At 60.4% G+C, this 22,818-nt stretch overlaps 1 protein-coding gene across 4 annotated transcripts in view; it reads left to right on the forward strand.

Moving 5' to 3' along the window:
- BICRA (BRD4 interacting chromatin remodeling complex associated protein) overlaps nucleotides 1-19,348 on the forward strand; it is a 36,994-nt gene extending 17,646 nt beyond the window's left edge. For 3 of the 4 annotated variants that reach the window (XM_087778725.1, XM_087778724.1, XM_087778727.1), the window contains 12 exons: nucleotides 3,970-4,015; nucleotides 4,821-4,863; nucleotides 6,752-8,728; nucleotides 12,206-12,835; nucleotides 13,851-14,040; nucleotides 14,365-14,492; nucleotides 14,992-15,117; nucleotides 15,699-15,757; nucleotides 15,944-16,092; nucleotides 16,509-16,603; nucleotides 17,037-17,139; nucleotides 17,759-19,348. In XM_087778725.1, coding sequence (XP_087634851.1) covers nucleotides 3,975-4,015; nucleotides 4,821-4,863; nucleotides 6,752-8,728; nucleotides 12,206-12,835; nucleotides 13,851-14,040; nucleotides 14,365-14,492; nucleotides 14,992-15,117; nucleotides 15,699-15,757; nucleotides 15,944-16,092; nucleotides 16,509-16,603; nucleotides 17,037-17,139; nucleotides 17,759-18,966 — 4,749 coding nt within the window. In that variant the 5' untranslated portion in view covers nucleotides 3,970-3,974 and the 3' untranslated portion in view covers nucleotides 18,967-19,348. Of the gene's footprint in view, nucleotides 1-3,969; nucleotides 4,016-4,820; nucleotides 4,864-5,277; nucleotides 5,344-6,751; nucleotides 8,729-12,205; nucleotides 12,836-13,850; nucleotides 14,041-14,364; nucleotides 14,493-14,991; nucleotides 15,118-15,698; nucleotides 15,758-15,943; nucleotides 16,093-16,508; nucleotides 16,604-17,036; nucleotides 17,140-17,758 lie in introns of all 4 variants that reach the window. The other variant, XM_087778723.1, reaches the window with a different exon arrangement.
- The last annotated feature ends 3,470 nt before the right edge of the window (nucleotides 19,349-22,818 follow it).

Below are 22,818 nucleotides of genomic sequence, written 5' to 3' on the forward strand. Positions count from 1 at the left end.
TTGGTGAACTTCTGGGACGCCGCAATTCGTAACGTCGGGGAGTAAGATGAAGGTGGGACGGTAGCGCTGAAGGCGGTTTTTTCCCCCCAGCCGTTTTGCCGTACGTTACTAGGCTCTCGTAAATGGAAAGAAAAACGCTTCACCACGGTGACTTGTCGGCTTCAGTGAAAGTGCCACGTGTTTTACCAGCTCCCTTTTTTTTAAAGCGCTTACAAAGCGTGAGTAAGCACGGTCGTAGCCACCTAATACCCTGAATCTTCCAGGGTTGACACCAGAAACGTTTGGTTGTGGCGTCGAGATGGGATCAAACGCTTAAAATAACGTCGGGGGAAGAGAATCGCAGCAGGGTTTGCCCGCGGCACCCTCCCAGGTTGGCGGCTCCCTGCGCTGGAGAGAGGAGCGCGCCTGGGAAAAGGCTCTGGACATCCCTCGCAATTTTCAGATGAATTAACCGGCGCCCCGGTGGCTTATAGGTACGCGTAGGCATTTAGCGGCCTCAGAGAAACGAGCTTATTTTAGATAGGTAAGGACGTTCGCCCGCGGGTCCCGGCGCCTTCCCCGGTCGTGATTTTGGTCTTACAGAGGAGGAAAGGGCCGAAAGCAGGCGAAGCGCGGGGCAAGGTCAGTAGCGGGAAGAGATCCAGCGCTTCGGAGTCCTTGCCTCACGACCCGCTTGCTGAATCGCTTTCTCTCGTCGTCCTGCTACCAAACACTCTAAATATATCCCTGGTGGGCAGCGCTGTTGGAGAAATCGCCTGTCTGCCTTGACAGTGCTGACCGGGACGCGAAATAACGTTAGGAAGTGCTCGCGTTGCCTTTTTTTCTTTTTTAAGTGTCTTTTAGGCTCCCGAACTTCTCTCGGCTTGCGGGTTTTCAGCCGTGCAGCGCTTCCTCGCAGGACGATGCAAGGATTAAAGTTTGAGAGTGTTTCGAAGGCTTAAAGTCCTCCGCAGCCGGGTGCGCTGGGCACTGCCCGCGCGTGCTGGCGAAATCCGGCGTTTCTTACGTGGAATGTGGCAAAAACGATGGGGAGAAAAACAAATTCTAGAAGTTTGGGGGGGGGACGCACCAAGGAAACGTGCATTTTTATAATAAAAGCAATTTCATCCAGCTCTTCTGAAGCGAAGTAACGATAGGAGGGGTTTTTTTGTTTTAGAGGCGTACAACCTGGCTCTTTAGGAGTAAAATTAGGCAAAGCTTGCTATGCACGCGTAGCAACATTAAGAACGCTTTGCTTCTCATCTCAAATGCGTAGTCCTAAAACTCTGGTGATCTAGGTAGGTGTATTTTGGGGCAGAAATAAATGAAAAATAACACATACCGAGCCCTGGCTGGCGGAGGACGACGGCCTCCCTGCTCTCGCCCGGGTGGGGAGCAGCGAAGCTGCTGGAGGCTGAGGGAGTTGGTATTTCGAGTGAAGCCAACCCAGGGATGTTATTTTGCGGTTTAAAAAGGGGTAAAAACGGGCCATCCCGGGTCACGGGTTAACGACCCGCTTGGCGTTCCTGGCGTGTTTTGGTTTACCCCAACAACAGGGAAGATGCGTCAAATCCAGCAGCGGAACAAATCCTTTGGCAAATCGGCTCTTTCTTTCTTTTTCGTGTGCTTCGAAGGCATTTCGTCAGCTGACGCGATCGCTTTCCTGCAGCGCCCCGCGCCGTGGCGATGATGCCGCTCCCGGGTCGTGACGTCACGCTTGTTCCTTTCCTATAGCAACAGAGCGTCGCCCTCCAACACGGCCGGGGCTCCCCTGCAGCGCCCGTTGCCCGACGTGTACGGATAAAAGTAAGCGGTTTTATTGCATATATTTAAGGACTCTCACATATTTGCGGTGAGGCTTCAGCCCGCTGGGGTTTTCATCTCCTTTCGACTGCAGCTTTTTTAATTATTTAAGATGCAGGCCCCGGCTCGCCCTCCCGTCCGTCAATTAGCGATAACGGACCTGACCCACCTCAGCACCGCGCTGCTTCGCAGCTGTGAAAAATAAGGTGGAATATTCCTGGTCTTAATTCAATCGCGTCGTGCCCTCGCTCGGCCTCAGCGCAGTTCCTGCGCGTCCGTCGAGCGCGTTCGGGGTCAGGATCGCGCAGGTGCGCGTACATCGTGGCTTTAAAAAGCGGTTTTAATTTCCTCCTCCCGCCCCGGTGAGCCGTCGGTCGTCGGCATCGCCAAGTGACGAGGCGGAAATCCAGGCAGCGGCAAAGCATCTCTTAATTCATAAATGCTCCCGAGGCTCCGTCACACGAAGCCTATAGCCGAAGGGCAGAGATGGGGGGAAAACTTTATAAATACCGTCATTTTTTGGATGATTTCTGCGGCGCTGAGCCGGGCTTTCTCGGCCTCGGGAAGCACGGTGTTTGGCCGGCGCGTGGTTAGAAATGCCGGCGTGCGTCCCGAGCCCGGCGGGCGATGCTCTGCTGCCTCGGGGCGATGCGATGGCGTGTGCGCCCGCCGGGCAGGGGAAGATTTCAGCTGGCGCTTGGAGCGAATCTCCGTTCTGCGGTTCGGGAGTTGCGTCGCCATTCCTAAACGCTCAGCAGAACGCCTGAAATAGCCGAAGAACGAAAATCCGCGGTCTCGGCCTGCTGTGCCCGAGGAGCGGTGACGCTCTTCTCCGGAGCGATTAGCCGAGCAGTCTGGGAGCTTTCGCTGGCCTATTCGGATTATTCGTTTCCTTGTCCTGAAAATAATTACCGCCGACAGACAACTATTGAAGTCGGATTGTTCCAAACCATGAACTTCAGCCCGTTAAAGGTGTGTTTATCCTGCAGTCAGCTTCCCCAGGTTTTTTTCTTCATGGTCTACTGAGGTAGCTGACTTTTTTTTTTTTTTTTTTCCCCTCTTCTCCTCCTTGATTTTTATTAGCTGAGTCTCATTAGGGAGTTCCATACCGGTGTGCCTCCAAGCCTGCCCAGACCGCAGCTGTGGAGCAGATCTGAGGAAAAGAGGGGAAACAACCAAAAAAAACCCCAAACCCCCACCGTTTTCCAGACCTGGTCATAAAAAGGGGGTCGCGAGGAGGTGGCCTGGTGCCAGGCCTCAGGTTATGGGTGGAAAATCCTCACCTCCGCCTTCCGAAGCAAAGCGCCTCCCGATACGCTTTGCCACAGTGGAAGTTTAGGGGTAAAAAGGCACGAATGTGCGATTCTTAAATACGAGTTATTGCCAAACCCTGCCTGCGGGTGCCGGGATCTGGCTCCTGCCGCCTCCCGGTGCTGAGGGTCCTACGCCAGGCAGAGCCGGCCGGGGTCACCGGTCCCCCTCGGCGGGGTGGAAGCAAGGCGAAAACCTGCCGCTTTGGGTTCGAGAGATGGGCGATCTGTGCGATCTGGCCGGTGGAGGGATGAGCGACCGCCACGGAGAGCTGAGCGCGGCGGAGGGATGAGCGAGTCCCTCGGCTGCTGGTTACGGGGCTCGGCGGGCCGCGCTTTTGGCTTCCCGGCTGGAGGAACGATGGTGGAGGCGGGCGGCTTTGCCACCATCAGCTTCTCCAGCAGAGAAGGATATCGGCGGGCGCGGCGGTTTCCCTGCTGCTGGCCGTGCCCTCGCCCCGCTCGGTGCTCCGGTCCCTTTGGCTGTGATCCCCCTCCAGACTCCGTTGGCCCCCGGGGACGTTTGCTGGCCAATGTTGAACCGGAGTCATCCTCTGCAGAGCCGCTCTCTCGGCCGCTGGCCCCAGCCCGTCCCGTGCGCGGGATCGACCCTTCCCACCCGCAGCGCCTTGTTGAGCTTCGTGGGGTTTGGCACCCCGACACCCCTTTGCCCGGCAGCCCCTTGCCTCGGGGCGTCCTCCGCTCCGGTCGCCTGTCCCCCGCCATCAGATGGCAGCAGGGCATCATCATCATCATCATCATCACTGGGGATGGGGAGGAGAAGCGAAGCGCAATGTTTGGGATGGAGGGAGCGCGGAGCGGCTCCCGACCCCTCTGCTCTCCCAATGGTAACGTGGTCTCTCTCCGCTCTTTGCAGTTGACATGGATGATGAAGACGGCCGGTGCCTGCTAGATGTAATTTGGTAAGTAGCGCCGCGCCGCGAGCTGGGCGCTGCGGTGGTTCGGCGTCTCTCCCGCCGTTCTGGGGAAGGCGTAGGGGTGGGAAGGGGGTTTCTGCCACCCTCGGTCTGTAGGCGCATCCCCGTCGGTCACCGGGGCTTCTCCAGAGCCAAAAATCACCCGGGGTGTGCTCCGAAGGGTCTGCGAACCTCCCAAACTTATAAACCCCTCCCGACGTACGGGGTTTGCTTCCCCCGGTGAAGCTCGGAGGGCTCGGGCGTCTCCGGCGCTGTGCCCGAGGAGGTTTTACGCGACTTTCCGGGAGGAAAGACAGACTGCATCCCGCCCCTCGCTTGCCCCGCTTATGTTATGAATAAATCCCACCTCTCTGGTGTTTGGCCAGCAGCTATGCCTTTTTTTGCACCCTCACCCTTGCTGGCCGGCGGCGGCGCCGGGCTGGGGATGCTCGTTAGCGGGTCGCCCAAATGATTTTTTTGACAAATTGCCTGTCAGCAGCCAGCGCGGGCTAATTTTCCAAATATTCTGAAACGGTTGGTAATCGGGGCTTTGCGGAACTACCGGGGAAGGGGAATAAGGCAGTGTCAGCGACCCAGGAGAAGAAAACCGATCTTCTCGGAGCACCTATACGTTAAGTCATAGCTGTAACCAAGCGTAGCCACTGCAGCAGCAGTCGGCGTACCTCGTTAGTTACCGCGTTTCGGAGCATTCAAAGTTATGTTAATGCGTTAATTAGAAACAGGCGTTGCGCTCCCGACTCCGGCGGGTCACGTGTTGCATCCCTAAACGCTTTCGTGTGTTGTTTTGCAGCGATCCTCAGGCCTTGAACGATTTTTTACATGGATCCGAAAAGGTGAGCCACGACTCGTTTCTGTTCGCCAAAAACTTCAACGCAAACTTCCTCTTTTTTTAAACAAACAGTGAGTTTTTCTAAAGAAACCCCCGAGTTCAGGATCTTTTTAGTTTTCAGGAGTTTTTAGGACCCCAGGCAAGCGCACCGGGCAGCTCTCGGGCCGGCAGCTCCCGCCGCTGCCCGTGCGGAGCGGCCAGCCGGGGTTTTGGGGCACTTTGAGCCGAAACGGGGCGCCTGCCGGCAGGAGACGGGGTCGGGGAGGGATGCTGCCCCGCCGCTGCCCCCGGCTGAGCGCTCGGCGCTTTCCAGGGGCCGCCCCTCAGCACTGCGCTCTTTTTTATTTTTTTTTTGTCCATTTTTTTTTTTTTTTCATACCATATCTAAAGAAAGTAAACGAAATCTTTTCAATTACAGATTGACAGTGATGATCTCCTGGACAACACAGGAGATGCAGCCAGTGCCTTTTTTGAAGGTGCTGGGGTATGTATTTTTTTAATTTATACTTGGGGAACATCAGCTTAGAAACCTTTCTTTTTTTTTTTTTTGGTCTTTTTTTTGGTCTTTTTTTTGGTTCATAGGCTTGTTTTTCATCCGTTTCCCAGGTCTGGCAAAAGAGGCAGGACGCAGGGATTATTCCCCAAGGTTTATAGAGAAATAGCTCCAACAGGTGCACCATATATCGGGGGAGAAAAGTTGATTTCGGTGCAGATATAAACTCTGCTTTCAACCTGGGAAGAGCTTGGAGGATAGAAAGATCAGGTGAAGAGAGAGGACGGAGTAAGCGTGCTCTCGCGCCGCAAAGGCAGCGGAGAGAATCTGGAGGAATGCTTAAAAAAGGGGGTGAGGAGAAAAGCGCCCTTCCTCCTCGCTCCCCCCGGGCTGGAGCGCTGCCTGTCCTGGCCACAGCGAAGCCGAGATGCGTGGAAGTAGATTCTCAAAATCCTCTTTTTTTTGCCCTTTTCCCCCGGAGCATGGGTTACTCTGCATGGATAACATTCAAGCATGAAGGTTTTTTTGTTTTTTTTTTTTTCCTTTTTTTTTCCTCTATTTCCACTTACATTGTAATAAGAGTCTTGATATTTTTTTTTCCCCCCTCCCTCCTCCATTGCACTGTATTTTTTTACAAAGACTTTGGGTAAAGCTGCCGATGCTTTATAACCACTAAATTTATCTAGCAGTGAGGTGTACTTCTACTTTGATTTTTTTTTTTCCCCCCCAATTAATTTTATTTTTTAACTTCCTAGTCTCTCTGTGTTATACCAAACCTGACGGCCCGGGGCTGGTGGGGTCCGAGGGTAGGCTGCGCGGCGCTTTTCTCTTATTCTCCCGGTTCTTCCCACCGCGGCCTTCGCTGCGCGCGAGGTGCCGGCCCCGGGACGCCCTTCCCAGGCCCTCGCTGTCGAGGGCCGCCCGTGCCCGAGGCAACTCGGCTCCCGCGAGAAAAGGGCTGGCTTTTCGTTGAGTCTTTAGCCCTGTTCCCAGAACACGGGATTTCCGCTCCCGATCCTAACGGCGGCTTAATTTTTAAGAGTAAGAAAGGCAAGGAACGTGTTCTGAACCCGTGTGTTTGGTGGCATCGAAATGGCTTTAACGCGTGAAAACGTAAAGCGTTTAAGCCACCCTCGGGCCGCCGCTAGCCAGCTCTGCCACCGGCCCCCTCCCTCCCTCAAAGCGAGCCGTTCGATGGCCGTCTCGACCGATGCCGCCCGTTAAGTCGGGCTCTGCCAGGGTCGCCAAAATGCTTTCCACGCTTAGCAAACGAGGCGCGGGCTCACTGTCCGCCCGCTCCTCTCTGAGGTGGCTCACGAAAGCCGTTGAAAGCCCCCTTCCCCGTGCTCGAGCTCAATGCCTTCTTCTTTCTTCCCCCCTCCGACCCGCCATCCCCCAGCTGCACGTCCAAGAGTCCTCCGGCAACCATCTGAGCACCGAGCAGAGCCAGCCCACGACCAGTGTGGACCTTGACTTTTTAGAAGATGACATCCTGGGGTCACCGTCCAGCGGCGGGGCCAACCTGCAGAACTCGGACCAGCCCTGCGACATCCTCCAGCAGAGCCTGCAAGAGGCGAACATCACCGAGCAGACGCTGGAGGCGGAGGCCGAGCTGGACCTGGGCTCCTTCCAGCTTCCCACCCTGCAGCCGGTGGTGCAGACAGCCTCCGACGGCACCCCGCAGATCTTCTCCAGCGGAGCCGACCTGATCGGGCTGCAGCAACCCGCCGTCCTGACGCACCAAGCCCTGGTGCAGCAGTCGGTAGGAGCGGATGTTGTCAACAAGGCCATCAGCGTTCAGCCTTTCCTCCAGCAGGTCGGCTTGGGGAACGTCACCATCCAGCCCATCTCCAACCTCCAGGGTTTGCCCAACGGCAGCCCCAGCGGGACGCTGGGGATCGGGCCGATTCAGGTGGTCGGGCAGCAAGTGATGGCCATCAACCAGCCGGCTCAGCAGATCATCGCCAAGCAGGTTCAGCCCTCCCAAGTGGCCACCATGCCCGTTGGCAGCTACATCACCCAGACGGCGCCCGAGCAGCAGCAGGTCACCCTGGCCTCGACGGGGGTCTCTCCGCAAAGCGCCGGCCTCGTCATCCAGAAGAACCTGCCGACGGTGGCCACCACGACGTTGAACGGGAACTCCATGTTCGGGAGCGTCTCCGGGACTCAAGGCTCCCAGCCGCTCACCGTCACCTCCAACCTGAGCAGCCCCTTGGTGCAGGCCCAAAACGTCATCATTCACAGGACGCCCACCCCGATTCAGCCCAAACCCGCGGGCGTCCTCCAGCAGAAACTCTACCAGATCACCCCCAAGCCCTTCGGTTCCAACAACGCCACCCTGACCATCCAGAACGAAGCCGCCCTGCAGCAGCAGAAGGCCCAGCAGAACCTGACCTTCATGGCCAGCAAACCCGGGCAGAACGTGGTGCTGTCGGGCTTCCCCCAAGGGCTTCCAGCCAACGTCTTCAAGCAGCCGCCGCCGCAGCAGCAAGCCCTCAGCAAGCCCATGAGCGTCCACCTGCTGAACCAGGGCAGCAGCATCGTCATCCCGGCCCAGCACGTCCCGCAGGCCATGCTGCAGGGCCAGAACCAGTTCCTCCTCCCCGGGCAGCTGGCGGGCGCCTCCGCCGTGCAGATACCCCAGCAGCTCTCGGCCCTGCAGGCCAACATGGGAGGGCAGATCCTGACCACCTCCCACCCCGGCGGGCAAGCCCATATCATAACTAGCCAAGGGCCGGGCGGACAGCTGATAACCAACCAAGCCTTGCCGGCCCAGATCCTCACCAACCAGAACATCGCCAGCCAGCTGAACCTGGGCCAGGTGCTCACCTCGCAGAACGCCCACGGCACCGCTCACATCCTCTCGGCTCCCATCCAGCTCCAGCCCGGCCAGGTGGGTCAGCCGGCTCTCTTCCAGATGCCCGTTTCGCTGGCGGGCAGCTTGACCACGCAGAGCCAGCCCTCCGTGGCCGCCTCGCTGGGCCAGACGGGGCAGACGGTGATCCAGGGGGTGACGCTGCCCAACCAGGTGGCCATGCTCAACGCCACCGAGAACCTCGGCCAGGCGGTGAGCATCCAAGCCTCCGCCACCACCAGCAGCCAAAGCCCCGGCCTCGTCCAGCCGCAGCCCGCCTCGGGTGCCAGCCTGCTGCCCAGCGCCGACCAGTCCTCCATCCTCACCGTCCAAACCGCCTCCCAGCCGCCCGCTCCGCTCCAGCTCAACGTGCCGCCGCCGCCACCTCCGCCGCCCGCCCAGCAGCCCGTGACTTCCCAGCCCAGCCCCAGCTTGGCCTCCAGCCCGGAGAAGATCATCCTGGGGCAGGCAGCCGCCGGAGCCGTCATCAACCAGGATTCCATGCAGATGTTCCTACAGCAGGCAAGTAGAGCCCCTCTGGGCGGCGGCCGCGGCGTTTGCGGCCCGTTGGGTGTTAGGAGACCGCCAGCGAGCGCGGCGGACTCCGGAGAGCCCCGCGTTCGGGCTCGCTTTACGCACCGTACGTGCTAGAAGTGCTCCCGCGTAGTCTTAATTCTTTACACGTTGTCTTCCCGCCGTAGGGCAATTCCCTTCCTCAGTAGGTGTTTTAAAGCTGCCGGGAGCAGCGAGTGGGGCTCAGGGCCGCTCTGCGTGTAGTCGAGTGCCTTTGGAAGGAGGAGCTGGTGACGGCTCCGTCCAGGCCACCAAAGCCGCCGCCGCGATGCAGAGGGGTCGGCGCGGACCCGGCGTCCGCCTCCATCCCGTGCCGTGTCTGCGGGTTGAGCTCAGCCTGCGGCGGCGGCCCTGCCTTCCCACTCGGGGTTTTCTGCCTTCGTTAGCTTGAGTCAGACCTTTAAAAATAACGGGGCGGCGCTAGAAGCGGCGGCGGCGGCAGCCGGGTGGGCAGCAACACGCGGCGTCTCCTCGCAAGAGTCCCCGCTGCGGACGCCTTGGGCACTACCCACCCCTGTGTCGGCGCGAGGAGGGCGAGGGCGGTCCGGCGAGGGCTGCGGGCATCTCGTCTGCCCTTACCTCCGTTGGTAAAGGGTTTGGTGACGGTTTAGGCGCCGGATTTGAACCATCAGGGGTTTTCTTTATGAATTTGTATTGATAAAGGTGGGTGCTGGTCCATAACCTACCAAAGTCCCTGAATTATCAGAGAAAGAAATGAGAAGAGAGCAAACACTCTCTATTATTTTATTAATTATTATTATTATTATTATTATTATTATTGCAATAGCGGGAAGCTTTAAAATTCTCATTTGAACTTTGTTTTGGCATAACTGGTCGCACAGATACGTCTTTCTAGGTATTTGGGCTTGATGCTGACAGTCACCTCCCGGTATTTTAGCGTAATTAAAACCAGGCGTTTGCCTGTGACCAAGGGGTTACAGTTCGAGCCGTCGCCGGGGGTTTAAGAAGCTCGTGACCCCCGTGATTCCAGGATTCGGAAGCAGAGAAAACCCTTCCCGGCATCGGGAGAAGCCGGCACGCAGGGTTCGGCACGCGCGGTGCGCCCCGGCTCCTCCGGTTTTTGTCTCTGTTTGCCATTTGATGCAGGTTGCGGTGCCAGGTAGCGCATTACTGCTTGGCCATACCGGCGCAGGGGTTCTCCCGCCTTTCACCGTAGGCTTTTTCCCGGGATGTACCTAAATCTGCGGTTGCATTATCGGACGGGTCCCGGTGCCTTCCCCTGCAAAGTCCCGCTCCCACCTCCAGAGAGAGCTGTTCCCCTCGCCGGCCTCTCCTGCCAGCCGGGAGCCCTGGGAGACGCCGTGCCCGGGGCGAGAGCAGCCATGGCTTTCTCTTTGGCAGCCGCCTTGCGGCGTCGCCGATGAAGTAGGCATGGCGGTGCCGGGAAGAGTGCGGGGAAGGATGTGGCGAGAGGCAGACGAAGGAGGACCCGTAAACGTGGTCAGTTAAAGGACGGGAGCCGGCGGCACGGCAGGAGAGGGCACCGAATCCCTCGGCGGGGATCCCTCCTGGTCCTCCCGACAGGAGCGGGGGCCCCCGAGCGCCGTCGCCCGGTGCGAGAACCGCCGTGGGGGAGAGCTGGCCGCGGGGATGCTTCTCCCCGGCCGTGGGGCCCATCCCCGAGCGTTCGGTGCCGGTCAAGCCGCACGTGGCGGCTTGCGGTGACCCCGAGTCCTGCCGGGGAAGGGTTCCCCGAACCACCGGCACAGCCGAACCGCCCCGGGGTGGCAGATGCTCGCAAAGATGGAGCCGGTGCTGCCGGTGGAACCGCCACTCTGGGCCGGCCCGGGGCGCATCGCCCACGTGCGGAGCATGCTGCCGTACGGAAAACTGCTCCGGCAGCGGAAAACCGTGCGCTGGAGCGCATCGTGCGTGCTGCAGCAGAGGTTCGGGTGACATCGGACATCCCCCGGTGTTGATTTTTGCCCTGCTCGTCTTTAAAGCTTCCAAGCTCTTCCTGTTGTCCGGTTTTCTCTGCCGGATCTGCGCGTAGCCAACGAAACGGCCGCGGTTTTGCTTTCGAAGCGAAGCAGCCGGGTTTGCTCCGCTCGCCTTGGCGGAAAGGAGAGGGGAGAAGTGCTCCTCCGTGCCCGGCAGGATGCTCCCTCCGGCAGCTCGGCGCCCAGAATTAAGCGGACTCCGGTACTTTCTCGCGCGGCGAAGGCGAGCTGCCGGGCCAGCCGTTTGCGGGGTTTCAGCCCCTGCGCCCCGAACCACAACTCGCAGCCCCGGGCACGCAGGACGGGTGAGCCGCGGCCGAAGCCGGGGGGCCGCGGGAGCCCCCTCTCCGCCCGGAGGTGGGGATGCCGCCCAGCTCCCCCGTGGCCGGCCTGCAGCTCTCCTCCCCCTGCCAGCCACCCCGCCGTCCGTCCCTCTGTCCGTCCGTCTCCCCTCCGAGCTCCGGCTGCTCCCGCTCGCTTGCCTGCAGGTCCTCACTAACCCTGAAAGCTGCTGCCGCCCTGCGTTGCTTTCTCTCCTCTCCCTTTGCGCTCGTGAGCCGCTCTTTGGTACGGTTTCGTCCCTGCCAGAGGCTTTATGACTTTTTTTTTTCCCCCCGATTCTTCCTATTTCCATAGCGCTTGGAATACCGTAATTGCTATTCATCAGAGGGACGTTCTGAGGCAGAGCCCAGCTCCCGGGGTGAACCTCTCCCCAGAAACGTAAATAGTGGGATGCTGCGTGGGAGCCGTTAGGGCCGTCCTCGTTAGCGCCCGGCCAGCCTTAGCCACTCCAGCAGCGCTCTGGGGAGCCCGTGGCCCGGACCCCCTTCCCCGGGGGAGCGGCAGCCTCAGAGGTTTGGATCAGCCGCGCTGGGGAAGGCGGGCGGGATACGTCCGAGCCTTGCTCTGGCCAGTCCCCAGCGTGTTTTTGGGGAAGAAAAGTAGAAAACGCTTCTTCCCGGGTGTGGCGGGGAGGCTGGACGGGCTGGGCTGCCCGGCCCGGGGGTCCCTGCCTCGGCTGGCGCGGCCGCGGCGTGGAGCTGCCTTTGGAAGCCCGAGCGAAGCCGGGGCAGATGCCCTCCTGCAGTTTTACCTTATCTTGGCCTCAAAAACGCTTTTAAAAGCGACCCTGGGGCACGCTCGGGCTGGGCGAGTCCGGCGGCGGTGCTGTGTCCCCCGGCGTCCCCGGGCGGGCTGGGGGCCGCCCCAGCAGCCTCACCCAGGCCTTAGGGAGGGCGCTAGGGCAGAGCGGCCCAGAGCAGCAGCTCCTGCTCCCGGGGCTCCGTTACCGCAGGAGGCAGAGGCGCTCTACCAGCCGTTCGCGAAGCTGCTTTCAGAGCGGTTCGCGCTGCCCGCGCGCTCGGCCGTCGCGTTCGACGGAGCCGAGAAACCCGTGGGCATCTTCGAGGGCAAAATTCCTTCCTGAGCTTCGACTAACTTCTTCCTCTTTCCTTCTCTGTTTCAGTTACCTGCAGGGCAGCAGAAGCTCCCTGGAGCCTCCCCGTCCCCTTCGCTACCTCATCCTCCCCTGGGGGAGAGCCCGCAGCTCCCGGCCGCCCACCTCTCCCAAATGCAGTCCCCCCACCCCTCCCGGCCCCCCTCCCAGCCCCAGCCCCTCTCCCGGCCCCCCTCCCGGCCCCACTCGCGCCCCCCCTCCCAGCCGCAGACCCTCTCCCGGCCCCCCTCCGAGCCGCTCTCCCGCTCCTGCACGCCGCAGGCCGCCATGCCCAGCCTCTACGTCATCCAGAACCAGCTGGCCTCGTCCCCCCTCGGCGGGGGGCAGCACCCCCTGCGCCCGCCCTCCCAGCCCCAGCCGCCCTTCCAACCGCCGCCGGCGCAGGCAGAAGCTGCCCCGCCGCCGCAGCTCCAGGTCCAGCTCCCGGCGCCGGCGGAGGTCCAGCACGCCCACTCCCCCCACTTCCAGCTGCAGTTTCCATCCCAGGGCCAGATCAAACCCCCCACTCCCACCCACGCTCTCCACCTAACCGCGGAGCAGCAGAGGAGCTTTCCGATGGTCCCGAGCCAATTCCAACCCCTCCCGGCCATCCCCAACCCCGCTCCTCAGCAGAAGCAAATACTGGACAGGTTCCAGCAGGTAAATAAGTGCCGTCGAGGGTCTCACGCCGGGCGTAGGTCAGGAGGGAGGTAGCGTGGCAAAGCGCGGCCGCGAGCCTCCCGCCGACAGGGAGCGGAGGGATTAAAGGCAAAATTGGAAGCAAAACCCGTCTGGTTCCTCCCGGGCGGGTCCCGGGGGCTTCTGCCGTGGAGCTGAACCGGGCGCCGCTTCCTCGGTGCAGCCCCCTTGCTCTTTGCGGGGTTTTGGGGTGCCGAGCGGGTTCGTGCCGTGGGTTACGTCTGGCTCTGCCGCCTGCCGTCACGGGAACGCACGTGCATACCTTAACGCGTAGCGCTTGTAGGAGAGGCGTCTTCCGCGGATGCGATTTACGTGTTGGTTTGTCAAGAAGATGAGGAGGAGGCGTTGGCGACAACAGAACTAGAAGCGTCCCCGTTTTCCCGTGACAAGCATCCCCCGAGAGCTGTCCTGTCCGGGCAGGGCTCGCATCCTGCCCGCGTTTGTGATTTGGGGGGTGCGGGTATCCCCGGAGGATGCTCGGGGACCAGGCCGGCCCTCGTTAGCGGTGCCTCGCTGATGGAGGGAGGGTCAGGGATTTCTCGGCGAATTACCTGAAAAAAACAGGCTTCTCAAATGAAGCTGCAGTTATTTATTTTCTATTCCCTCGCGGGGGGAGAGGAACAGGGGGTGAAAAGGGCAGCGCTTGAGCTTGGTTTGAGTGAACCGCGTATTCACTTCAAGCAGACTCCCCCACAAGGACCCGATTTGCTTTTTTCCAGCACGCTGTCCTGTGGCTTAGCCCCTGGGCGCCAGCGGAGCTGGACGGGGGGAGCTCGGTTCGCCTTTTCCTGCTTCTCTGGCGTCCGTCTCCCAGCGCCAAGGCTGGGGGGAGCGACGGGGCCAGCGCGGCAAACGGCCCCTTCCCTCCTCATGCGTTCGTGCCGAATCGCCGGCGCTCGCCGATTAAAAAGCGATGGGTTTAGGGCACGTTTTCACCTTCTGGGTTGTGGGGTTTTTTTTTTGTTCTCCCGCACAGGTGCCCCAGGGGATCATCCTGCAAGCGAAGCAGCAGCCTCCCACCAGCCAGGCTTCCCCCGCGCTCAGCCAGTTCAGCAGCCCGTCCTCCTCCGTCCTGGTGAGCGGCCAGGGGCAGCCGGTGGCGGTGACGACGACGCCAGCCGCCGCGCACAGCCACGCGCCCGCCGCCCTCCCGCCTTCCACCGCAGGTTCGTGCCGCTGGCTCCAACTCTCGGGCAGGGGAAAAAACCCAGGAGGGCGTCCCGGACCACGAGCATCGCATCGCCCGTGGTTTGGGAGAGCCAAGCTGCTGGAGCCGTGCTTGGCGTGCAAGAAAAGGGCGGTGGGGTGAAAGCTGTCGGCGCAGGGAGCCGGGGTCGGGGCGATCGAACTCTGCTGCTCGTTGGCGCTTGGTTTTTCCGATAAAGCTCGGTCTTTCGGGATGAAACGCGCTGGGGGAATCCAGGACGACGTTATTTATTATCTAGGCTTGGACTTAAACACGAAACCCCCGCCTGTTTTACGTTTGCTAGGCATTACCGCCCCGGTTCCTGCAGAGAGCAAAGCCTTCTCCAGCGTTTCCACGCCGATCTCTGCTGGGAAGGCGGCCGCAGCCCAGGGGAAGCCAGGAACGCCTCTCGCCATACAGCAGCCGGTTCAGGTGAGGAAGCGTTCTTCATGTTTTCCATCTTAGTCCAAGGTTTTCCACCTTGAGGGTACACGAATCTGTCAGCGTTCCCCTCCGTTTTATCAAAAAGGAAGAATTACTTTCCGGAAACTACTTTCTTCCGCTTGTAAAGCCCTAAACGTGATACGAAATTAACCATTCCCGCCGACGTTAATGAGACCTTTGGGGAGGGGGGCTGCTGTGTTCCTCCTCTTTAAGAGAATCGGTTGCTTACCGATGATTTAACGGGGTGTCGGGACCGCCGAGGTAAATTTCTGGAAGTACAAATCAGAATAACTCTGTTTTTATGGACAAATGCATCTTAGACTTGGGCGTTTACACCTGAGCAGCGAGGAAGCCGCCTGCGAGCTCTTTCGCCAACGACCGACGTTGTCTTGGCAGGCAGTTTCTCACTGCGTGTTTTGGCAGTTGTTACTTGGTGAAATCACTCCGGGATTCTAAATAAAGCGATTTCTTTTCGTTCCTTCCGCAGACTAAGCCTGGCGTGATCAGTTCTGTCTCAGGCCTGAACCTGGGGAAAGGTCCCTTGCAGATCCAGGTCGTGGGGAAAGGATTATCGCAGCTCGTGCCCTCGGTCCCCGTGCAAAGCCAGCAGCTGGTGAGCTTGCACCGGCGCGCGCGGGGGGTTTTAGAGGCAGAGCCTGCGGAGAGCTCTGCCGCGGGAGGAGCGTGCCGGGACGGCGCGGTGCGCCTCGCGAGGACTGCCGACCGTCAGGTTTTGTCGGTGGAAGAAATGAGGTTTATTCGCGGGTTGTTTGCGCGTCCCATTCGCGCGGGCGCTCTGAATGTACCAAAATACAAGTACACCCAGTTGATCCGGGTTTGGTGTATTTATGGGTACGTTTGGTACGTATATACCGATTTGTACAGTGCGTATAAACGTAAGCATGCTCTGAATACACCAGAAGCCGTTTTGTCCAGGAGAGCGGAAGCCTTCCTCCATAGTTAAAATCTGCGGGAATCTGCACTTCTCCTTCTCCCCTTCCCCCGAATTCGAAGCCCGCTGGATCCATTCTCTTTCCTCCTAGCGCAGTTGCCACTCTCCACGATTTCGCCCCTGTGTCTCGGTTCCCTCCAAAGAGGCTGAATTCCCCCTAGCGCGGGCTCGGTCCGGCCGCCGGCGCGGGTTAAACCCGGCGCGGCGGCCCCTCTCACCCCTGTCCTTTCTTCTCCCGCCAGTACGACAGCAAGCTCGGTCTGAAGAAAGCCCCGACACTACAGCCCAGCAAGGAAGCCTGGTGAGTGCAGCGGCGGGGGCGAGGAGTTAAAACATGGGAGAACGTCCCGCTGCCGCCGCTCCGGTTGTTACCGTAGCGTGTTTCCCTGGCCCTTCTTCCACGTGCTGCTGTTAGCGCTGGTAAACGGGGAATTCCGTGTGTCCGACCCCCCTTCCCAGCAGTTTTCCCTCTTCTCCTTCCTCCCAGTTTCCTGGAGCAGCTGCACAAACACCAGGGCGCGGTGCTGCACCCCGACTACAAGACCTCGTTCCGCTCCTTCGACGATGCCTTGCAGCGGCTCCTGCCCTACCACGTCTACCAGGGGATGCTGCCCTCCGCCCAGGACTACAGGAAGGGTGAGTCCTCCCAGGGGACGGCACAATCCGCGGCTGCTCGAACCTGAGGACAGTGGATTGAGCTTTAAAAAAGTGGGGTTTTAGTACTGAAAAAAAAACGGAGAGACCATCTGTGCCTTCGCTCTAGAAAAACCTAAATTCCCGAGGCAACGTATTGGAAGTTTTCTGACCGGGAACGGTCCAAAGCGACGTTCAAGTCTTGTCGCAGTCTCTGCATGTTCTGAGAAATCGTCAAAACAGGCCTTAGCAGATTCTTAACGACCGCAGCAATTAAAAATTACACCGAACCCCTTTTTTCAGGGTCTCCCCCAGGGGAGTCCACTGGAAAAGTTAATAACAAAGAGCCACCGGCCCCGTACCTGCGTTCGCCTTGTGACGCAACCTTTCTTTTCTCCCCGTCCTCCTCTTCCTCGCAGTGGACGAGGAGTTCGAAGTGGTGTCCACCCAGCTGCTAAAGCGCACCCAAGCGATGCTGAACAAGTACCGCCTGCTGCTCTTAGAGGAGTCTCGGGTGAGTCCTGCCTCCCGCCCGCGGGGCTGCAAACACAGTTATTTCTCCGCCGCGGGCTGCTCGCGTCCACCCGCGGCTTCGCGGTTCACGTTTCGTGGCGTGTCAGCTGCGCGGCGTGGCACCGTGGCGGGCTCCGGGCGCTGTCCTGCCGCGGCGGAGTTGGCGGGGGCTGGATTTTTGCAGCGATGGGGAAGCTTTCCTCTCCCTGCCGTCGGCTCGGTCCGGTCTCGGCAAGCGACGGGTGTTTCCCGGGCCGTGAGTTCGGCAGAAGGCAGCTCTGCGTTGAGCCTTTGTGGCTCTTTATGAACGGGGATGGGGAAAAACTGGGAGAATAACAAACGGCGTTCAGGTGGCGATGTGTAACCGCAGCCGCTCTTCCTCCCCGTCCCTCTCCTCTCCTCCTCTCCCTCCTCCGTTCTGTTCCTCGTCGCAGAGAGTCAGTCCTTCTGCGGAGATGGTGATGATCGACCGCATGTTTATACAGGAAGAAAAGACCATGTTAGCGCTCGACAAGCAACTGGCGAAGGAGAAACCAGGTGGGAGGCGAATTATTTCTGTTGTTTGTCCACCTTTTGTAACCACATGCTTGGGTTTTGCCGTTTTCCCCCTCTTGGGAGGCTGGGCGTGAGGTCTCCGTACCCCGCGATGCTCAGGGCAGGGCGGCGTCGGCCTCTTCCGCCGGGGTCAGCGGGGATTTGGGGGAAAAGCTGTCGAAAACCAGAGCGAGCGTTGCCTGCTGCCGTCTGTACTCCTCCCTGCCCGCTCCGGCGTTAAAGATCTCGGTGGCCAAAGTCTTATTTAACGCAAAGCGCGCGTGGCGTCCAGGCTCCCGGCAAATCGCTCCCTGTTCCTGGCTGCTCCCGAGGCTCTTCGTTAAAGTTCGGGTTAAGTTACCGCGTCTTTCCCCGGGCGAGGTAACGAGGGACGAGCTCCCTAAGAAGCGGAGGGTCTCGGAGAGAAGAGGGGCTGAGGGGCGATAAGTTTGTGAGAGGGGGGGAAAAATACATCCCGGCACAAGCGGGCAAATGGGCAAAATATATATTTTGCGATAATATGATTATAATAATAATAATAATTTATTTATTTAAAAAAATAATAATAAAGGAGTAGCGTGTTGCGCTCGCGCTAACGGCTGAGGTGGTGTTTCCGTTCCAGACGAGTACGTCTCCTCGTCCTCCCGCTCGCAGAGCCTCTCCTCCTCGGCGGCCCTGGCCTCCGTCTCCAGCGCGGCGCCGGCCCCCGAGAGCCTGAAGGCGCCGGCGGCACCGGCGGCGCCCCCCATCCACCCCACCAAGCTGGTGATCAAGCACAGCGGGGGCTCCCCGTCCGTCACCTGGGCCAAGGCCTCCCCCTCCCTGGACGGGGACGAGGACGCCTTGCCCTCCCGGAGCAAGCCCCCCATCAAAACCTACGAGGCGCGCAGCCGGATCGGCCTCAAGCTGAAGATCAAGCAGGAGGCCGGGCTCAGCAAAGTGGTCCACAACACCGCCTTGGACCCCGTGCACCAGCCGCCCCCCGTCTGCCGCGTCATCAAAGGGCCCGACCCCCACGGCGCCGCCGCCGTCACCGCCGCCGCCTCCACCGCCGCCGGGCAGATGAACGGGACCGTCGACCACGTCACCTCGGCTCCCGCCGAGAAGAAACCCATCGTCACCTACTGCCGGCTCCCTCTTCGCAAGACCTACCGCGAGAACGTGGACGCTTTCGTGGCCGAGAAGCCCGCCGACGCCTGCCCCAAGGGCAGCGCCCCGAAAGCCGACAAACTCCCCGGCGCCCTCGTCGTCAAGCAGGAGGACGGGTCCCGGAGCGTCATCACCTCCCACAAGAGCCAGGACAGCCCCTCGGCGGCGGCGGCTGCGGAGAAGAGCCGGCCGGAGGAGAGCTCCAAGCTCCTGTTCTTCAACAGGAGCGACGCCCGCTCCCTCGTCCTGCAGGACAGCCCGGCCCCGCCGAAGCCCGACGACTCCACCAGTGGCCTTATGAAGGAGCTTGCGGAAGTCGAGGACGAGTTTTACCGCGGGATGATCAAACCGGAGCCCCCCGACCAGGGCTCGGGCTCTGAACTCGCCTGGGAGGTGCCGCTGCCCCCGGCCAAGCGCAGGAAGTCGGAGTCCTTCGAGGTGGACAACGCCAGCTTCTCCAGCGACAGCCCCCAGGACGACTCCCTCAACGAGCACCTACAGAGCGCCATCGACAGCATCCTCAACCTGCAGCAACCTCAGACTGGGGGCCAGAACGTCCGGACGCCTTCCTCCTCCTACAACTCCTCCTCCTCGCCCTTCTCCTCACCCGTCCACCGTACGGACGCCTACCTTGCCCCTAATCACAACGGCGGCCTTGGAGCAAGGACGTTGAACAGATAACAGAGAACCAAACGGAGCGGCAGCGGGACACTGAGCGAGGACCGGAGAGGAGGAGGAAGACGACGACGACGAAGACGACGACGCTCTTGCTGGTTGAATGCGGTTGAGCCCCGCGGCGGTGCCACCCTCCCAGAGACCCGACGGGCCGGGCCTGGGACGGGAGGAGCGGGGAACGGAGGGCGTCCCGGGGACGCTTCGCCCCGGTGTTTATAGAGATGGGGGTTTTTTTGGATGTTGTAAAGCGCGAGCGGAGGCTGGGTTTACGATCCGCACGACCTCGCGGCGAGCGCGACGCGAGCGAGCGCCCGGGGGCGGACTGGTGGGGCCCGTAGGTATTTGTCGGCTGTGTAATTTAGATTCTGTAACAAATTGCTAATATGAATATCCGATCGGTCTATTCTCTCTTTCCCCCCCCCCCCTGCTCCCACCCCGGCCGGCCCTAAGCTCGGAGCACGTCCCGAGGCCAAAGAGGACTCTGCAGTCGTTGCCCCAGGGGCAAAACTTATCCTTCCTTTAAGTTATTTCAGATGCCGCGCGGGCTTTTGGACCCTCTCCCTGGTCAGCAAAGGGGGAAAAAAAAAGAAAAAGGAAAGCAAGGAAACGCAAACACTAATCGCTAAAAGGAAAAGCAAAGTTTACAGTGAGTTTTGTGCCTGGAGGAGAAGCAAATCCCTCTGGGGCTGGGGAGGGCAGGGGAGGGGGGGAACAGCGGCCAGCCGGGGGGGGAGGACTCCGGCCCTGCTTTTCCCCGTCACCCCCCCGGCTTTCACGCAGGAAAACGCCAGGAAGGACGAGTTTTCGAAGGGGGAGAAGTCCAAAAAAAAAAAAAAAAATCGTAATTGTCCGCCGCGAGCGCGCCCTTCCCAAAAAGCAGCGTTTTATTTTGTCTGATGCCAGAAGCTGCTGGCAGGATCCGTCCCTTCCCGCTCTGCCTTCGGGCGGCCCTGCCCAGCCGGCGCCGGCCAGGACGCCGCTCCTTTCCCCTTTTCCCTGCCTTTTCCCTGCCTTTTCCCTGCCTTTTCCCTGCCTTTTCCCTGCCTCTCCCCCCAGCCCGGCCTTTTTTTTCTTCCCCCCCCCCCCCCCCCTTTTTTGGTCCTTTCGGAGGCAATAAGTGAACCTTGACTTTCAAGTGCCATCGGGTGCGTGTGCCACCGTCCCGCCGCCTGGCCCCGTCCCCCCGTGCGTACGTACGCCTGCCTGCGCGAGGGGCCTCCGTACGCGCGTACAGCGGGGTTTTGGGGCAAAACCCTGCGAATCCGGGGCGGAGCGAGCAGCAGAGACCTCGGGGACCCCCGTGACGGGGGAGAGGGGCCTGCCCCGGGCGGGAGCGGGGAAGGAATGAACGGTATCCGAACGTCGGCTTGTTCCCGGGTTATTTTGGGTTTTGGGTTGGTTTTTTTTTTTTTTTTTTTTTGCTGCTTATTAATTTTTTCCCCTCTCTCGAAGCGATTCCCCCGCCGCGGTGCAAGGGAGCCTCTGCGCAGCGTTTGGTGGCGTAAACAGGGAGGGATCACCCTTGGAAACCGAAAACATCCTTCCTCGCGGCCGGCGGCGGCGTCCCCTCCTCCAAAACCCAACCAACAGCAGGGAAAAAACACCCCAAAATTCAGGTTTTGAAAGGCGGGGCAGAGCCGCCGCCCGGCGGGGTTTGGTTTTTAGGGTGAAAAAAAAAAGAGAAGTCGGGGGGAAGAAGGAAAGAGGAGCTCTGCTCCCCTCGCCCTCCCGCCGCGGCGTGCCGTAGGGCTGGAGCGGAGCCAGGGCCGCAGCCGCTCCCTGGGAGCCTCCGCGGGCTGGGAGCCCTTCCTTTCCATTGGGGTTTTTTTTTCCCCTTTGCTTCTATTTATTTTTCTTTTTTTTATTCCCCCCCCGAGAAGGAACCATAAATCTGCTTTTCCCGAGCCTGGGAACGGGCGGCGAGCGCGCTCGGCATTCCTGCCCGCTTGCTCACACCTCCCCAGCGCCCGGCCTCGCCCGCCACAACCCCCCAAATCCCGCTTTTTCATCCAGAAATTCCCATGTTTGTCCCCCGCCCCGCGCGGAGCGGCGGGGCTTTGGGGAAACCCCCGCTTCCCCGCTCCCTCTTTTCCTCTTTTCTCACCCAAAAAAAGGCCCCGGAGCGCCTGCCGGCGGGGTTCGACCGGAGGGAAGGGGCTTGGCCGGGTGGGAGCCGCGATTGGGGGGGGCAAACCCCAGGTCGGTTTTGGGTTGTTCGGGGTTTTTTTTTTTTAATTTTTATTATTATTTCCATTTCGATTTGATTTTTCCCGCCCCGCGAGCGCCCGGACCCCCCAGCCCCCGGCGCTGCGGGAGCCTCGGGGCAGCAATAAGGGACGCCGATTCCCAGGCTCAAACATTTGGCGTTTTCTTTTTTTATATACACATATAGATATATAAAAATGTATATTGAACCGTTTGGGGGTTTGGTTAGTGTCTAATTTTTATTTTTATTTTTATTTTTTTTAAACCGAGAAGGAAGCGTGGCTTGGGATCGGTAGCTCCTTATTTTTCCTTTCCCTGCGCGACGGATCCGTTGGAAAACCCGAGGTTTCACCCCAAAAGGGCCGGCCGGCGCGGCGGGGGGCGCGGCCCCCCAGCGTCCCCCAGTTTGGGGAGGAAACTCCAGGTTTGCCCACTGGGATCTTGCGTTGCACCGGGGGGGGGGGGGGGGGGGGGGGAGGGGTTGGCCCTTTCCCACCCCTTTTAATCCGCATTTTGGGGGGGGACTCTGCTGCCTGGGGGGGTTAATCCCCATTCTTGGGGGGGGGGGGGGGGGAGGAAGGCAAAAACCGGGGGGGCCCCCCCCAAATCCCGCCCCGTCCTCGCCCCCGGAGCGTAGCGGGCTGTAACGAGCCCCAAACGAGCCCGACGGCCCCAGTCCCCTCCCGCCCCGCCGGTACCAGTGAACGCTATCACAGTTCGAAACAAAATATAGTACTATAAAATAATTTTGTACTGTATTTATTGTGTATAACGATTTTTTTAAAGAATTATGTACATTTAGTACTTCTGTGTAAATTAAATCGCTCTTCTTTTTAAAAACTGCGCCCGCCTCGCTGGTCGCTGTTGCTTTCGGCAGCCCCGGCGCCAAACCTGGCCCGCAAAGCCCTCCCGCGCCGGGGAATGATGGAAAAGGCAGGTAACACCCCAAAGCGGCGGCGGCGGGGGGGCCGGGGCCCCCTCGGCCTTTCGGGGTGAATTCGGAGGGGTTTGGGGCTGGCGGGTGCGGGAAGAGAAGGCGTTGGATGGCGAAAGGGGAAGGGGGGGCCCGGGGCCCACCCGTGAGCGGGGCTGGGGGCTCGGGGGGGAGACCCAGGACCCGGATCTTGACCTACAGTCGGGGCTGGGGGCTCAGGGAGGAGACCCCGGACCCGGATCCCACCCGTGAGCGGGGCTGGGGGCTCGGGGGGGAGACCCCAGACCCAGATCCCACCCATGAATGAGTCTGGGGGCTCGGGGACGTGGTCTGGGACCCCAATCCTGGCTTGTGAGCGGGGCTGGGGGCTCAGGGAGGAGACCCCAGACCCGGATCCCACCCATGAATGAGTCTGGGGACTCGGGGAGGAGACCTGGGATCCCAGTCCTGGCTTGCGAGTGGGTCTGGGGGCTCGGGGACGTGGTCTGGGACCCCAGTCCTGGCTTGTGAGCGGGGCTGGGGTCCGGGGAGCCCCCGGGGCCGTCGCCGAGAGGGGCCGGGGGGGGGTCTCGGGAGCGGGGGGCTCGCCCGCGTCCCGCCGGCACGAGCCACGCAGCCGCCACGGGCCTCTCCGGCGCGGCCGCCGCCTGTCGCCGCCCTCCCCGGCCCCTCGCCGTGATTAATTTATTAATTTTGGGTTTGGTTTTTTTTTTTTTTCT

This window comes from Nipponia nippon, unplaced genomic scaffold (assembly GCF_047370975.1).
Source record: "Nipponia nippon isolate SJK-2023a ecotype South Korea unplaced genomic scaffold, ASM4737097v1 scaffold_46, whole genome shotgun sequence".
In the NCBI taxonomy this organism is placed as follows: domain Eukaryota; kingdom Metazoa; phylum Chordata; class Aves; order Pelecaniformes; family Threskiornithidae; genus Nipponia; species Nipponia nippon.